Here is an 18498-nt window from a genome sequence, read left to right as displayed (position 1 = left end):
GCTTCGCTAATAGCGGGACCCCCTATTTATTGCTGAGTTCGAACAGTGAGACGCAGCGAGACGACACCACTAAGTACAGAAGTTTTACGTTTTCTAAACTCATTTAAACTCCATATTGCAAAAGTCAGCAAATATGTCCGGTTTTGGGGTATTGGGGTATTGGATTTTTTTAAAAAAAATAAATGCATTTTTAATAAAACTTAGAATGAACTTTAATCAAATATACTTTTTTTACACTTTTTTTCTAAAGCAAGCTAAAAGTAACAGCTGATAACTGACAGAAGAAAGAATGCAATTACAGAGTCACAAGCTGTGAAAAAATTTGTCAACGCCGACTATATGAAAAATCCGCAATTACTTTTTGGGGAACCCAATATATCGGATTGGTGTTCTACTCTAAAAATCCTCTTATTTGAGCCTCATATTGCAACAGTATACAAATACTTCCTACTTGTGTGGTGTTGTGGGGGTGGGTTGGCCCCATAGACACTTTTCTCGAATATTGATATTAGATTTATGCTTTACTCCCAAAGGCCTTTCATTTGAGCCCTATATTGCCATGGTCGGTAAATATGTCCGATTTAGGGGTATTTTGGGGGATGGGGTGGTCCCCCTAACACTTGGTCCGACAATTGGTTGTCAGATACGTTTTCTTATCCTAAATATCTTTCATTTGAGTTGCATATTGTCGTGATTGTTCTAAATATAGGTTTGGTAGGTTTTAGGGTGAGGCGGCACCCTAGGTAGCGCATCCGAAATTTGGATACCAAATTTTTATACCCTCCATTTTTATACTACTCGAAATAATCGTCTGAGACCCCATAAAGTATTTATATTCTTGATCGTCATGACATGTTATGTCGATCTAGCCATGTCCGTCCGTCCGTCTGTCTGTCGAAAGCACGCTAACTTTCGAAGGAGTAAAGCTAGCCGACTGAAATTTTGCACAAACACTTCTTATTAGCGTAGATCGGTTGGGATTGTAAATGGGCCATATCGGTCCATGTTTTGATATAGCTGCCATATAAACCGATCTTGAGTCTTAACTTCTTGAACCTCTAGAGGGCGCAATTCTTATCCGATTGGAATGAAATTGGAAATTGCACGAAGTTTTTTGTTATGATATCCAACAACTGTGCCAAGTATGGTTAAAATCGGTCCACAACCTGATATAGCTGTCATATAAACCGATCTGGGGACTTGACTTCACGAGCTTCTAGAGGACGCAATTCCTATCCAATTGGGCTGGAATTTTCCATGACATATTTTATTATGACTTTCAACAACTGTGTCAATAAGGTTCGTCCCGGTCCACATCGGTCTTTAACCTGATATAGCTCCCATAAAAACCGATATCCCGATTTGACTTCTTGAGCCCCTGGAAGACGCAATTTTTGTCCGATTAGGTTGAAGTTTTGCACGTAGTGTTCTGTAATAACTTCCAAAAACTGTGGCAAGTACGTCTATAACCTGCGTTAGCTCCCATATAAACCGATCTCCCGATTTGACTTCTTGAAACCTGACAAGCCGCCGCAATTTTTTTCCGATTTGGCTGAACTTGAGCATGTAGTGTTCTGTTATGACTTCCAAAAACTGTGTCAAGTTTGTTCCAAATCGTTATATAACCTAATGGGAGCTATACCATATAAACCGATTTCCCGATTTGACATTTGACATCGTCATATAAGCCGCAATTTTTGTTCGATTTAGTTAAATTTTGCACATTGTATTCTGTTATGACTTCCAACAAGTGTGCCAATGAACCGGTCTCTCGATTATCGGTGTTCGGTTCCTAGAAGCTTTAATTTTTGCTGATTTAACAAAAGTTTAGTATATAGAATGAAATTTTGTCCTTCGACTTAATTTATTTTGTATAAATTTGTAGCAGAATTCACGGTGGTGGGTTTCCAATTTTCGGCACTGGTGAACTTAGCTTTTTTTTACTTATTATTCAAAAAATCATACTGTCACATTATTTACATCTCAAACTAACCCAACCGACCGTTACTCGAAATATGAAAATTATGAGAACAGATGCAGTTTGTTGTAATTCTTCTTACCTCATCGTTCCGGTTGCAACCCATCGTTATATTGGTCATATCTGTCCGCCTGATTGGCTAATGCTCTTGAAATTTTTCATAAATGCTTCGATTTAGCATAGGTCGGTACGCAGTGTAAAAGGGATAAAAAAGTCAATGCTTTAATACAGCTGTCATATTAAGCAAACTTCCCATTTGATTTCGCGAGACCCTTAAGGGGGTTTGCTGTTGCTGTGATGTGCCTTTGTTTTGACGACAACGATTTCATCTACAGCCATCTTCGCGGCAAGCTTCAGCTCAATAGCTTTGTATATACAAACTGCTTTTTCTTATAATTTTACTACGAATTAACATAAGTGCTTAATATTTCAATGAGCAAAAAATGTAAAATCATAAAAATTATTTTTCAAACAAACAAGTCATAGCTCATGTTGAAAAAATTTTACCAATACGCAATACAGCCACTATTAATTGAAAATTTCGGCTTAAACCAAAATTCTTTGTTCAAATTTGTGGGGAACATACCATTGGGATTCCCCATTCATATATACAGAGATATTGTAAGCATTTAGCCATGATCAACAATGCCAAATCTACATAAAGCAATATTTGTATACCCAATTTTTTTTTCTATTCTTAAATTTCAATTTGATTTATTCTTGGCACAAGTGTTGTTAGTTTGTGATGTTTCATTTACTTAGCTCTTCAAACGGACGAAACATCATTGATTAATCGCGTGCCCAATCACCGCAGATACAAATTTCAAAATGTAATGCAGAAACTTGTTTCATTGCCAATTCTTTTTTTCCCATGAAAAATTGAAATACTATACAACTCAATAGGCTGTTTTTCAATAGGAAATCATGTGTGGTTGATTTGTATTGAAGTTTCTGTTTACAAATTCAGTATCTATTGCAAATTTAATATGTTTACATACAACAAATTTCAATGTTCCAATTGATGGCAAATTATTTGTGGTTTTCCATAGAAATTCGAAAACCATTAAAATGGAAATTAAAAAAAAAATGTTAGATACAAAATTCAAGAAGAAGTATTCAATCAGTGGTAGGAAAATTCTGTTGTCCATTGTAAAAATTAAAATTTACGTAATGACGTGGCACATGTTGACACTACTTTTCAAATAATTTAAAATTTTTGTTTGTTTCTCTTTCGAGACGAGCTCAATGATCGGAGATGCGAATGGAAAAGGAATGCCAAAGATAGCAATACTCACCAACCACTATGGGACGCGTTTCGTCTTTGGTTAGAAGACTTTTTAACCATATTAGGTGTGATGGCTTCAAGGGCCGTGCGTTGGTATGTTGTATTAGGATCGTATTAATATCGAAAACGCATCTATTATATAATTACCACATTAACCACGCTCGACATCACTGTCTATTAGCTGTACTTTTCCCAATGCATGTATTTTTGTCTAATGACAGACATTCTTTCTGTGACAAATTACACTTCTTCCGTACTACACATGATTTTGTTCATCTGTTGGAAGTTGTATTGATGGCTTCGAAGGCTAAGACAATGGCAATATGGTTGAAAAGTCTTCTAACCAAAGACGAAACACGTCCCATAGTGGTTGGTGTGTGTTGCTATCTTCGGCTTTCCTTTTCCATTTGCATCTCCGATCATTGAGCTCGTCTAGATAGAGAAACAAACAAAAATTTGAAAATTTAATGATCTTCGCCCTAATAGGCAAAAAATTTGAAAAATGAATCATCTAAAATTTTAAGATATTTCCGCAGCCTAGACTCTGCCAATATGCGGCCCAGCCCATGTAAACCTTACTTCTGTCGTAATATGTTCAAAATTATTATCCTCCTACTATTCCTTGAGAAAATTTCTCGGTAAAACACTATCGGAAAGTTTAATGCAATGTTAAATAAGGATAATGGTGCACATGTGTGCGCCGCTATGTCCCCGTTCCTTTACCTTCATTAGCATTTTCCAATTTAAACTTTGTCATAGAAGAGTTGTGCCCAAATAAAATCATGCGTCCGGCATATAATGCATTCTTGCAACATATGCTGTCACATAAATTGTTGCCAAGTTTTAACTTTGCAACTGAATATCTAGTACAAATTATTCGTTCATATATTTTTGGGTAGTAATAATTTTTGGACTAATTACACTATGCTGCAAAAGCAAAAATGTATTTTTAAAGAAAACTAAGGGGGTGCCAGTCAATTTGAAGCGTCCTGTCAAAAACTAACAATGTTTCTGGCAGAGAAGCCCTTTGTGGTTGTAATACAAAGCAATGTAGCCAATATTGATGAGAGATTGTTCATTGCTAATCAGAAATAGCCCTTCGATTTATGTAGTGGCGATATGCAATAGAGAACAGCATAACTCTCAGTTAATTAATTCAAAGTAACTTCTAGTTGGCTTTATTTACTCTTTCACTAAAAGTATTGTTGGTCAGTGTTCTTTTGAATACTCGAAAGTGAGAAACATTAGGTTGTTACAAATTAAAATTAGTGCTGTACCATACATTTCAGAAGATGAAGAGATGGCAAAAGTTGGTTGGAGTTGAGCATATAATATCAACTACGCAATACTTTTAACATACGTACGCGAGCGTAGCAGAGAGGCAAAATTTTATGAAGATCGTACCAAATTTGTGCCTATTACAGCTATAAAAGCGATTTTCGCAAACAAGTTAGCTTAGACATCCACAATGAATTCAGCTAAAAATGTGTACATATGAAAATTTCTACCATATCAGGCAAACACTTAGAAACCAACTTAAACCATACCTGGCACGATTGTTGAAAATCGTAGCGAAACACAATGTGCAAAATTTCAGAGTAGTGGGATAAAAACTGAGGCTTCTTGCGACTTCAGATATTAAATCGGGAGTTCAGTTTATATGGGAGCTACATCAAGTTATAAACCTACTAGCTGAACCGGTTCGCTCCGCTGCGCCTTCTTTTATTTCATATAGAAAAAAAATATCCTTTGATTATTTATTTTCGATAATTAAAGAGCTTTTAGTGAAATACTATACTACGAAATTAGTACATGTATATCGCATGACTAACAGTATAACAATATAAATGTCTTTGGGATTCGGATCCCAAAAAATCTTTATTGGTCTATGACTCGGAGGGTTTAGGGTCATTCATGTTTGGGTGTTAGATATACTCCATTCTCAAAAGTCTTTGCTTCAACCCGATATTGTGATGATGTCCGATTTAGGAGTGTTTTCGGGGGTGAGGTTGTCCCCTAGACACTTTGACCTGAAAAAATATCAGCATCGTGCTCTTCTCTCAAATTCCATTTATTTTATTGCCATTGGTGTAAGGGCAGTTTATGGGGTGAGACGTCCCCCAAACACATGGCCCCAAAATAAATATCAAATTCGTTTTCTAATATCAAATACCTTCCATTTGGCAGGGTCGAGAATTTTTTTCACTTTCAGCCCCATATTGCGATGGTCAGTAAAAAATTTTTGTTTGTGGGGTATTTTGGGAAAGGCGTAGACCCCCAGAAAATTAGTCCCGAAAGTGAGTATCAATTCTTGCTCCACCACCCAATACCTTTCATTTAAGCTCCACGTTGACATGGTCGGTAAATATGCCCGATTTAGGGGTGTTTTGGAGATTGGGATGGTCCCCCAAACACTGAGCCCGGAAAATATATCAGCAACGTGCTCTATTCTCATATATCTATATATCATTTATTTGAACCCCATATTGCCATTAGCCTCAAGATTGGATATCCAATTCGTTTTCTAATCTCATTTAAACTCCTTATTGCAACAGTCAGCAAATATGTCTGATTTGGGGTATTGACCCTAAAAACTATAAATATTTAGTTTCACTCTCAAATTGTTATGGTGGTGGGACGTTCCCTAGACAGTTGGTCTCTAATTTTGATATCAGATACGTGGTCTACTCCCAAATACCTTTTATTTGAGTTCCACATTGACATGGTCGGTAAATATGTCTGATTTAGGTGTGCTTTGGGAATTGGAGTGGTCCCCCAAACACTTAGTCCTGAAAATATATCAGTATCGTTCTCTACTCTTAAATGTAATTCATTTGAACCTCATATTGTCATTGGCCTCAAAATTGGATATCAAATTCGTTTTCTAATCTCAAATACCTTTCATTTAAAAACCTTATAACTAAAGTCAGCAAATAAGTCCGGTTTGGGGTATGGTTGCTAAAAACTATCACTATCGAGATCCACTCACTCTAAGACCCAAATTGTCATGGTGAGCAAATACGTCTTATTTGGGCATTGTTATGGGGGTGGGACGTCCCCTAGGCAGTTGGTCCCGAATGTTGATATTGGGTTCTTGGTCTACTCCCAAATATCTTCAATTTGAGCCCCATGTTTCCATAGTCGGCAAACATGAGCCCCATGGTTTGAGGGATGGGCGGCCATTCAGTGACTTGCCCCTGAAAATATATATTAGATTTGTGCTCTACTCTAAAATACCTCTTATTAAAGCCCCATATTGCCATATTGGAATAGTCAGCAAATACGTCCTATATCTATGGTGTTAAGGAGGTAGGGTAGCCCCATAGACACTTTTTCGCGAATATTGATATCAAATTCGTGCTTTACTCCCAAAGACCTTTCATTTGATCCCCATATTGTTATGGTCGTAAATCTGTTGTCTTTGGGGGTGTTTTTGGGAGGAGTGGCCCCCCAAATACTTGGCCCCACGTTTGGATATCAGGTTCGTATTCTACCCCAAATACCTTTTATTTAAGCCCGATATTGCCATGGCCAGTAAATAAGTTCTGTTTGGGTGTGTTTTGGGGAAGGGGTGTACTCCCAGACACGTGGTACCACATTTGGATATAAGACTCGTACCGTTCTTGGAAATACCTTCCATTTGAATCCCATATTGCCATGATCGGTGTATATGTCCGATTTAGGGGTGTGTAGGGGTGGTCCCCTTAACACTTGGTCTGACAATTGGACATCAGATACGTTTTCTTATCCTAAATACCTTTCAATTGAGTTCATATTGTCGTGATTGGTCTAAATATATATTTGGTAGGTTTTAAGGGTGGGGCGGCCCCCTTAGGTAGCCCATACGAAATTTGGATACCAAATTTTTAAAATTGGTAGGTTTTGAGGGAGGTTTCGAGGGTGTGACGGCGCCCCTAGGTACCTCATCTGAAATTTGGATACCAAATTTTTATTTTTAGGTTACTATAAGAGAGTACACAAAATTTCGCTTAAATCGCACCACCTATCAATGAGATCTGGCGTTTCTGAAAATTATGTCAAAGGGGAGGATCCGCCCCCCTCAGATATCAAAAAATTAAGTACTCTATTTTTACACGGAATCATTATGCACCATCAGCGAAAATTTCATGAAAATTGGTTCAGCCGTTTTAGAGAGAACAAACCGACAAAAAACACAATTTAATTTTTGTATTTAACTTGGCATGGCTGTTGGAAGCCATAGTAAAACCTAACGTGCAAAAATTCAGCCAAATCATTTGGTAATAGTGCCCCTAGAGGCTAAAGAAGTCAAATATGAATATGTTGTTGTTGTTGAAGCAGTTTGTTGTGTTCTACCTTTCGTCTGCTTGATTCTGTTGAGCGTCCAGATCCAGGAATCTGCGACTAAGACGCGGTGCGTCCAGAGGGATCTGGGTTTGAGTCGAGTGGATCTGGCTGGGCAGTTAAACAGGTGACGTGTGTCATGTGGTCGCAGGTCACAGTCGGGACATACATCTTGAACGTCTGCATCAATCCTTGCTCTGTAAGAATTGAGGTGGCTGAGAAACGTTGACCTCTCATTTTATTTCTTACATACGGGTATGAAAAGAAGTCATTCGGTACAAAGTCAGAACTATACGGCGGATGACTCATCAAATCGATGTTTTGAGTGCTTAAAAATGCAGTTGTTTCGTATTTTTGAAGCATTTCTTTCGACCAATCGACACGAGCGTTTTTTTGAGCGATTGACAAATTGTGTGAAATTGGGAAATTCGCCTTGAAGTGAACTACGACCTTGGTTGAATTTACCATAACATCGATAAGCACTGGTCCTTGATTGAGCTTCATCGCCAAAAATTTAATTAAGTTCATCGATGCACTGTTGTTGAGTTAATCCACGTTGAATGTTGTAAAAAATAATTGCAAGAAAATGTTTGCGATTTAATTCCCTTTTTTGAGTGAGATGAATCTTTTAAGTTACTGTAAACAACACAAATAGCGCTCGTATGTCAAAAACGTTCTGAGTACGTGTAACCTCGAAAATGTCAAGCTTTACGATAGAGCTTTCAGTTGGCAGATTGTAACACAAGGGTTATTCAAATGTTGACCGTGACTAAGCCTCAAATGATCCATTCGCTTAGTCCAATTTTGGCATTCTCTTACCAAACATTTCGGTTGGTATCTCACCAATAAATGATTCAATGTTGTCTTCCAATGCGTCAATTGAATTTTATTATCAAAATATGTACTCTGTTAAGAAACTTCATCACACGCTTCTTCCATTTTACGACGAAGTTCTTTTATCTCAATGGGTACGTAAATAAGCAGTATTGTCGTTTTTGAAATGAAGGTTAACTAGAAGCATTGCAAGAGCTACCAATGCATGCAGAAAAAATCATAGTTTGGCGTGGTTTATGGGCTGGTGGCATCATTGGACCGTACTTCTTCACAGATGAGGCGAATCGTAACGTAACAGTGAATGGTGAGCGCTAACGTGAGATGATATTAATTTTTTTGCCCCAAAATGCATGAGCTTGACTTGCATGACATGTGGTTTCAACAAGACGGTACCACATGCCACACAGCACGAGTAATAATGGACTTATCGAGAGGCGAGTTCGGTGAACATTTTATTCCACGTTCAAGACTAGGTCGTGTGACTTAACGCCTTTAGACTATTTTTTGTGGGGCTATGTTAAAGCTCATGTCTATACAGACAAACCCGCTTCAATTGACGCATTGAAAGACAACATTGAAGCATTTATTTGTGAGATACCGGCCGAAATGTTGGAAAGAGTACGCCAACATTGGAAAACCCGGATGGACCATTTGAGGCGCAGTCACGGTCAACATTTGCATGATAATAATGAAATAATAACATTAAGTTGTATGGATCGTACTATCGATTCAAATAAAGATTTCAAAAATTTTTCTGAATTTTATGTGTTTTTTTTTTTTTGAAACACTTTTCTACAGCTCTTAAAAAATCATCCTTTATAAGGAATGGTGTACCCTCAATTACATCGAATAGCAGACTACCATTACCTAACTTAACCTCAAAATACATACTAGTAAATGTTTCTTTAAAAATTCTCTTTATTATGATACAACCTAAGTCATTCACACTAGCCATGCTAATACAATACAATTCCGCATGCCATTAAATATGAAAGAGAAAAAAAACCAAAAAAACACTGAAAACTTTGTTAATGTTTGCAAAATACTTTTCGCATAACCGCCACATCTGATGCGTACTAACCAACTCATATTTCGTGAAAACCAACTCATTTTCTCTTCATACAGCTCAAGTGCTCAAGCACTACTCTCAACCGACTGTGAGTGATGTTGCAGCAATGATGGCTGTTCGCATCTTGGCCATCTGGAAAATACTTTTACTTTAGTGGTGGTGATGCTATTGAGGAATTTTATTACTATTAATAATAATAAGAAAAGTTTATTTTATGTCGGTAATTAATGTGTTAATAAATTAAGTTTTATTTTAAACTAATCGTGGTTGTAAGAAGATGGCTGCATTATGCAATGAAGAAATTAATTAGAACAGCTAATAATTTACTATGGCGGAAAGAAAGCTGATTATCTGTCTCAAGTGACCCACAGTTTTGGTAAAGTATTTTGATGGACGGTTTAGACAGAATGGGAAAAACCGAAGAAAGAAAAAAATTTAAGATGTTGAAGATCATATCTAAAACTTTTTAATAAGTGCGAATCTTTATGCCTAAGAGGCCAAAACCAAACAAATGAGTATATGGGCATTGATTCGCTTACGATGGTAAAATTCACAACAAAACTTCAGACATTATTTCAACACCCTCAAGGTTTTTATCGGCAGATCGAAAATTAATTTCACACATTTATAATCTCAACAGTCCTTCATTAATAAAAATATCTTGGGAACATTTTCGTCAGAAATTTTTTATCCCTGTCTATACTCTACACCATAATTATGGCATAGAGTATTACAAATTAGGGCATTTGTTTGTAATGCCCAGAAGAAAGAGAGATTAATATCAGGATAGGCTCAGAAGCATTTTCTGCCTCGACTTAACTAAGACCGACTGTCTGTCCATCGTAAATCAAAGTACGGATCGAAATTTCCATTCGAAAATCTGAAAATTTAGCCCAGGTTTCTCTTTGGGCTAGAGACGAAGCCTTTTGAAAAAGTGGGCTCAGACTAAGATATAGCTCCCATAAATTTGTTCGTCAGATTTGTACTAATTTTGCAATTAATTGGTTATTTGCTTACCGACATTTTGCACGAAGGATTTTCTTGCTCTCGATATGACTCGTAACTTTCTATTGGTTCCCATATATGTGTATCGCACGATTTTTACTTCCAGAGCCTTTGTCAGCGCATTTCTTAACAAAAATGCAAATTTTGCCCGTCAACATTCCACTAAGGAACAGGGGCAAACTTCTCACATATCAATTCAAGTTTTTAGCTCAATGATAAGGGGCCTCCTTTTTATAGCCGAACGTCCCAGTCCGAACGTCGTACCGCAGTGCGACACCTCTTTAGAGTGAAGTTTTACATGGCATAGTACCTCACAAATGTTGCCAGCATTAGGAGGGGAAAACCACCGCTGAAATTTTTGTTTTGTTTTTATACCCTCCACCATAGGAGGGGGGGGGGGGGTATACTAATTTCGTCATTTTGTTTGTAACTACTCGAAATATTCATCTGAGACCCCATAAAGTATATATATTCTTGATCGTCGCGACATTTTATGTCGATCTAGCCATGTCCGTCCGTCTGTCCGTCCGTCCGTCTGTCTGTCGAAAGCACGCTAACTTCCGAAGGAGTAAAGCGAGCCGCTTGAAATTTTGCACAAATACCTTTTATGAATGTAGGTCGGTTGGTATTGTAAATGGGCCATATCGGTCCATGTTTTGATATAGCTGCCATATAAACCGATCTTGGGTCTTGACTTCTTGCGCCACTAGAGGGCGCAATTCTCATTCGATTTGACTGAAATTTTCCACATAGTGTTTTAGTATCACTTCTAACAACTGTGCTAAGTATGGTTCAAATCGGTCCATAACCTGGTATAGCTGCCATATAAACCGATCTTGGGTCTTGACTTCTTGAGCCTCTAGAGAGCGCAATTCTTACCCGATTGGTATGAAATTTGCACGACGTGTTTTTTTATGATATCCAACAACTGTACTAAGTATGATTCAAATCGGTCCATAACCTGGTATAGCTGCCATATAAACCGATCTTGGGTCTTGACTTCTTGAGCCTCTAGAGGTCGCAATTATTATTCGATTTGCCTAAAATTTTGTACAACGGATCCTCTCATGGCCATTAACATACGTGTTTATTATGGTCTGAATCGGTCTATTTCCCGATAGAGCTTCCATATAAATCGATCTCTCTATTCTACCTCTTGAGCCCCCAAAGGGCGCAATTCTTATTCGACTTGGCTGACATTTTACACAGGTCTCCAACATATAATTTAATTGTAGTCTTAACCGGATGATATCTTGATATCGCTCTAATAGCAGAGCAAATCTTTTCTTATATCATTTTTTGCCTAAGAAGAGATGTCGGGAAAAGAACTCGACAAATGCGCTCCATGGTGGAGGGTATATAAGATTCGGCCCGCTTGAACTTATCACGCTTTTACTTGTTTCTGATGGTCTCGCTAGGATTCTAACCCAGGCGTTCAGCGTCATAGGCGGACATGCTACCCTCTGCGCTACAGTGGCCTCCCATTTCTTAACAGTTCTTCTAAAAATTTTGCACAATGGCTTCTTTTATGACTTTTACCACGTGTTCCGCTTTTGGTTCCTTTATATGTATCTCTCAGTTTTCAGTTTTAATTTCTTTGCATGCGCAATTATCAACCCTCCCCTTCCCTTCTGCCACAAAATCCAATTCTACTATGTGTTTCAAGTATGGTCTATTCTGTTAATTGATCACCATGCAATGGGGCGTTTTGCTATTGCAACGGAAATTTCCTATAATCGAAAAGATAGTATTTTCAAAGAAACTGATTAAAATGGAATTATAAATTATCAAATACTAAGAAAAATGTCTGCAATAATAAACTCAAGCTTATACACCCAAAAAAATAATTCGTTTCACATAAAGGAAATTTTCGACAGGTCAATTTGTTTTGTGAAAAATGTTGGACTTTGTTTACAATGAAAGTACATGTTTTTTGCGATAATTTCCTGCAAGAATTGTTGGTAAATAGAAAAAAGCTATTTTACCCAGACCTATCATACCTGTCATTGTTCATATACAGAATTTTTGTATCTCAGGCGACATCTTAATGACAAAAGAGTTTCGAAAGCCGCAAACGATTATTGTTAACCTTACCAATAAGTATTCTTCTGTGTCTCTCCTACTATAGCGATATGGTGAGGTTTTGAGCGTTTAGATCAAAACTGTTTAAAATTTCATCAAAACCGGAGGAAAAATGCTCTTGTTATAGGCTTAATACTCTATATCGGGGGATCGGTCTGTATGGCAGCTATATCCAAATATGGTTCGATCAGGACTATACTCAACATGTAGATGTAGGGGTCTAGCAGAACTCAATGTTCCAAACTTCATCGTAGTCGGATGAAAAATGCTCCTTTTATAGCCTCATTACACTATACCGGAGATCGGTCTATAGGGCAGCTATGTCCAAATATGTTTCGATCTCGACGATATTCAATAACAGGTGTCGAGGCTTATCAAAACTCACTGTTTCAAATTTCATCAAAATCGGATGAAAAATGCTCCCTTTATGGGCTTAATGCTTTATATCGGGAGATCGGTCTATATGGCAGCTATATCCAAATTTGGTCCGATCTGAACGTTATTCAACAAATAGGTTTAAATAGGTGCCGGAACTCACTTTGCCAAATTTCATCGAAGTAGGATGAAAAATGCTCCTTTTATAGGCTCATTACACATTATCGGGAGATCGCTATATATGGCAGCTATATCCAAATAGGGTCCGACCTGTACCACATTTGACAGGGTCTACCAGAACACACTGTGCCAAATTTCATCGAGTTCGTGTAATAAATGGATCTTTTATTGCCTCAATACCCTATATCTGGAGAACGGGCGTTCGGTCTATAGGGCAGCTATATCAAAATACTGTCCGATCTGGACCATATATGGGTAGAATCTATCAGAACTCACTTTGCCAAATTTCATTGAAATCGGATAAAAAATGTATTGCCTAAAGACTTTAAGCCAAGATATCGATCAATACAACGGCTATGTATAACTAAATTCCGATTTTATGAGATCCGAAAATCAGGCTTATATACAAAGAATACGAAATCGTCAAAAATTGTTTGAAAAATTATTTTAATTATCAAATTATTTGAAAATTTATATAAACCCAAATTAATACCTAAACCAGTAAGAAAAGGCAAAAGTCGGGCGGTGCCGACTTTATAATACCCTACACCTATACTATTGGTACAAAGTGGAAGCTATATCTAATTCTGAACCGATTTTGATGGATCCTGTCGAATGTCTTCAGATAGGTTATTAAACAATCCTTATCAAATTTCGAACAAATACATTCAAACTTTAATAACTACGGTTGATAAATGACAACATTATTGTAAATTATCCAAAATCAAATTATCCAAAAAAATGTCCAAATCTGAACCAATTTTTTTCAATAGGCTTCGTCTCTAGGCCGAAAAACATGCCCGTGCTAAATTTGAAGACGATCGAATGAAAATTGCGACCTGTACTTGGTACACAAATTAACATGGACAGACAGACGGATAGACAGACAGACGGATAGACAGACAGACGGACAGACGCACAGACGTACAGACGGACATAGCTAAATCGAAGCACAAAGTTATTCTGAGTCGATTGGTGTCTGAACCGATTTTTCCGATTCTTCGTCTCTAGGCCGAAAAACATGCCTGTGCCAAATTTGAAGACGATCGGATGAAAATTGGGGCCTGTACTTTGTACACAAATAAACATGGACAGACGGACATAGCTAAATCGAATCACAAAGTGATTCTGAGTCGATAGGTGTACTTATCAATGGGTCTATGTCTTTCCTTTTGGGTGTCACAAACTAATTCACTAAGCTATAATATTTATCGGGAATTTACCCAATAAATATCCAAGCTTTGGGTATATACCCGGTAGCAACCCATCTCTACAAATGGGCCCTTTTGGATTAGATTTGGATATGGCTCCCATATAAAGAAGTCCTTCGACTTGATTTCTCGAGCCCTTATACGCAATTGCTTTCCGATTGGGCTAAAATATTGCATGTTTTCTGTTATGACTTCCAATACCCGTATCAAGTGCGGTTCAGACCGATCTCCGGATTTTACAGCGTGAGCCCTTAACAAGCCGCAATTGTTATCCGATTGGGTTTAAGTTTTACACGGAATGTTCTGTTACGTTCTATTTGATATTTTAGTAAGTATAGAAAATTTATCATTGAAATGTTTTGGACACTGGTTTTATTTATAACAAGTAAAAGCATGCTAAGTTCGGCCGTTCCGAATCTTGGGAACCCACCACCAACGATTTTGCTAAAAATTTATACCAAATAAATTTAGTGAAAGGGCAGTATTTTTTTATTCTACATACCAAACTTCTGTCAAACCAGCAAAAATCAGGTTATAGACCGATTCGGACCATACTTGTCAGAGTTGTTGAAAATCCTAATAGAACACCACATGCAAGGGCTCAAGAAGTCAAATCGGGAGATCGGTTTATATGGGCTATATCAGGTTACGGACCGATTCGGACTGTACTTGGCACAGTTATCGCAAGTCATAACAGAACATTTCATGCAAAATTTCAGTTAAATCCGACAAAAATTGCGGCTAGTAAGGGCTCAAGAGGTCAAATCGGAGAACGGTTTACATGGGAGCTATATCAGGTTGAAGACCTTTTCGGACTGTACTTGACAAAGCTATTGCAAGTCATAACAGAACATTACATGCAAAATTTCAGCCAAATCGGGCAAAAATTGCGGCTAGTAAGGGATCAAGAATTCAAATCGGGAGATCGATTTACATGGCAGCTATATCAGGTAATAGACCGGTTTGGATCGTGCTAGGCACAGCTGTTAGAAGTTATAACAGTACACTTCATCCAAAATTTAATCCAAATCGGACAAAAATTGCGGCTTCCAGTGGCTTAAGAATTCAAATCCGGCGATCGGTTTATATGGGAGCAATATCTAAATCTGAACCGATATGGTCCATTTGCCATCCCCAAAGACTTACATCAATATTAAATATCTATGCAAAATTTCAGGTGGCTATCTTTACGAGTTCGACCGCTATAGTAATTTCAACGGACCGATATGGCTAGATCGACTCAGAACGTCGAGACGATCAAGAATATATACACTTTATGGGGTCTTAGACGAATATTTCGAGGTGTTACAAAGAAAATTACCATCCTATAGTGGTGGGTATAAAATAAAGTAGGTAGACTCGGCTGCGCCCGATTTTAGGCTTTCCTTACAGGTTTTTAATTTTTAATTTCATATTATTCAGTTTAGTTCAAAAGACTATGTTCTCAAGGTCGGCTATCGAGAGGCTCAGAAAAACTCACTGTTTTAAATTTCAGCGAAATTGGTTTAAACATAAAGCTTTTATGGGCTTTAGACCCTTTATCGGCAGATCGGTCTATATGGTAGCTATATATGAATATAGCCTGATCCGAACCATATTTAGGTCGGATGTTGGGAGGCCTTTAGCTACTTACTGTTTCAAATTCCAGCGAAATCGGACAATAAATAAAGGTTTTATTTGCTTCAGACCCTTTGTCGGCAGATCGGTCTATATGACAGCTATATCTAAATATATTGCTGAATATATCAGCTGTTACGTTTAGCTTGCTTTAGAAAAAAGTGTAAAAAAAGTATATTTGATTAAAGTTCATTCTAAGCTTTATTAAAAATGCATTTACTTTCTTTTAAAAAATCCGCAATTACTTTTTGGGCAACCCAATAGTTCGATCAGAAGCATATTTAGTTCCTGTGTTAGGAGGCTCTAAATTACTCACTGTTTCAAATTTCAGCGAAATCGGATTAAAAATAAAGCTTTTATGGACTTTAGAACCATTATCCTGAGATCGGTCTATATGGCAGCTATATCTAACTATAGTCCATTCTAAACCATATTTAGGTCGGATGTCGGGATGCTAAAAATAACTCACTGTTTCAAATTTCAGCGAAATCGGATAATAAATAAAGCTTTTATTGGCTTCAGACCCTTTATCGGCTGATCGGTCTATATGACAGCTATATCTAAATATAGACCGATCTGTACCATATTTGGGTGGGATATTGGGAGGCTTAAAACTACGCTTCGTTACAAATTTCTGCGAAATCGGATGAAAAATAAAGCATTTGTGGGCATTAGACCCTTTATCGGGAGATCGGTCTATATGGCAGATATATCTAAATATAGTCCGATCTGAACTATATTTAGGTCAAATGTCGGTAGTCTTAAAACAACCCACCCTTTATCGGCAGATCGGTCTATATAGCAGCTATATCGAAATATGGTCTGATTTGGCCCGTTCAAGAACTTAACCAGCGTGCATCAAAAAGACGTATCAGTGTCAAATTTCAGCTCAATATCTCAATTTTTGAATGCCTCAGAGTGATGACAACAGACGGACGGACAGACACACGGACATCGTTAAATCGTCTTAGAATTTTACGATGATCCGAAATATATATACTTTGTAGGGTCGGAAATTGATATTTCGATGTGTTGCAAACGGAATGACTAAATGAATATACCCCTATCCTTCGGTGGTGGGTATTGGACAAGTCCGCTCCATTAATAAACATATTCTTAGTCGCTATTAAATTTTGCATCGAACTTGTTCTGTCCGTTTTGTTTTCTGTCTCATACAATTTAACCATCGCATGAACTAAGCTATGGTGCTGTAGGTCAACATTGGGAAATATGGCGACAAGTTGATTTTTCACATGAACGCTATTTTGCCCAACTGCAAGCGCAACTATTATCATGCATTCTGATCTAATCTTGTGTAGTTCCATTGAAATCCTAAAATACTGCGTTGTAATAAGTGCTTCTAACGCTCAGATTCTGTATAAAACAAAAAGCACCGATCAGTGTTTCTCTGAGCTTCAGAATGTTCAGTTTAGCTTATTTGCTTCTCCCGGCACTTCTAACGTTATTGGGCCCTTCGGCCTGCGCTTCTGACGGTGAAGCAAGAATTTTGGAAGTAGCAAACTCATTGGAGACAATAACAGCCAACAAAATCGATGAGTTGAAAAAAGTCTATACAAAAACCGTACAAGAAATAAAAACATTGGAGAAATTAAGGCTCAGCCTTGTCAAGGAATTGAGGAAGCTCAACACCCACCAGCTTGCAAACTCGTTATGCATAGATGGTTCGACAGATATTATTGCAGTGCAGACAAATTCAAGCTACAGTTTCCTGGAAGGTTATGAATTTCAGTTGGTCAATGGCATACTGAGCGATGCTTTGCAGGAGGCACTTTATTGCAAAACTCCCACACAATTGGTAGATGCTGTGTTGAATCTCTATGACGAGGGGAATCCTAAATCTTACGAGGTATTATTGAAAGCGCAGATAAAACTTTTCCATATAGCCAATGATATGCCTGCTGTAAAGAGAGGCAAGGATTTCTACGGCAAGTTTGCCTATAATTTGCATAAACTCAAACAAATGCAGAACTTTAAAGACTTAAGCGCCAATCTGAAACAAGATATCGATGATATCGTCAATCGATTGCCCAACAATTTGCAATATCTGTTCTTCCACTCACACTTTTGTCTTATGAATGACAAGTATCAGGAATACATGTACACAGCAATGGACGCCAAGAATTTGGATTCTGTAAGTCGCTACATTTGGGCTTGGTATGAAAGATGGTCCATAGACGAAACTGGTCACATTAAAGCCAAAATATACGAAAACCATAAAGCGAAGGACTTTGGTTTTCTAGCACAACTTTGGGGTATTAAATATGATGTATCCTTTTACATGAAGCCTGACTCGAAATTGGTAGCCGCTTGGGAATTAAAAAGTGAACCAGAAAACTTCAATTGGAATATCCATTTTGTGGATGATGATCGAGTGGTGTTGTCTCAAGGTGATTATGTGGTGTGCTCTACCGAAGATAAACGCGATAGCGAGAGGCGACAAGTTAGAGGATACAAAAGTGTACGATATACCGCCGAATCTAAAGAATGTCAATGGTTATTGGGAAAATGTAGTCGATGA

General features: G+C 37.6%; 1 protein-coding gene across 1 annotated transcript; it reads left to right on the top strand.

Annotated features, from left to right (window-relative positions):
• The first annotated feature begins 17379 nt into the window (after window positions 1–17379).
• Window positions 17380–18498, top strand: LOC106086662 (uncharacterized). Its single transcript, XM_013251414.2, has one exon. It carries the CDS (start codon window positions 17380–17382, stop codon window positions 18496–18498), a length of 1119 nt encoding a protein of 372 aa, XP_013106868.2.

This window comes from Stomoxys calcitrans, chromosome 2, assembly GCF_963082655.1.
Source record: "Stomoxys calcitrans chromosome 2, idStoCalc2.1, whole genome shotgun sequence".
Lineage (NCBI taxonomy): Eukaryota > Metazoa > Arthropoda > Insecta > Diptera > Muscidae > Stomoxys > Stomoxys calcitrans.
This window is presented reverse-complemented; position numbering and strand designations above follow the sequence as displayed.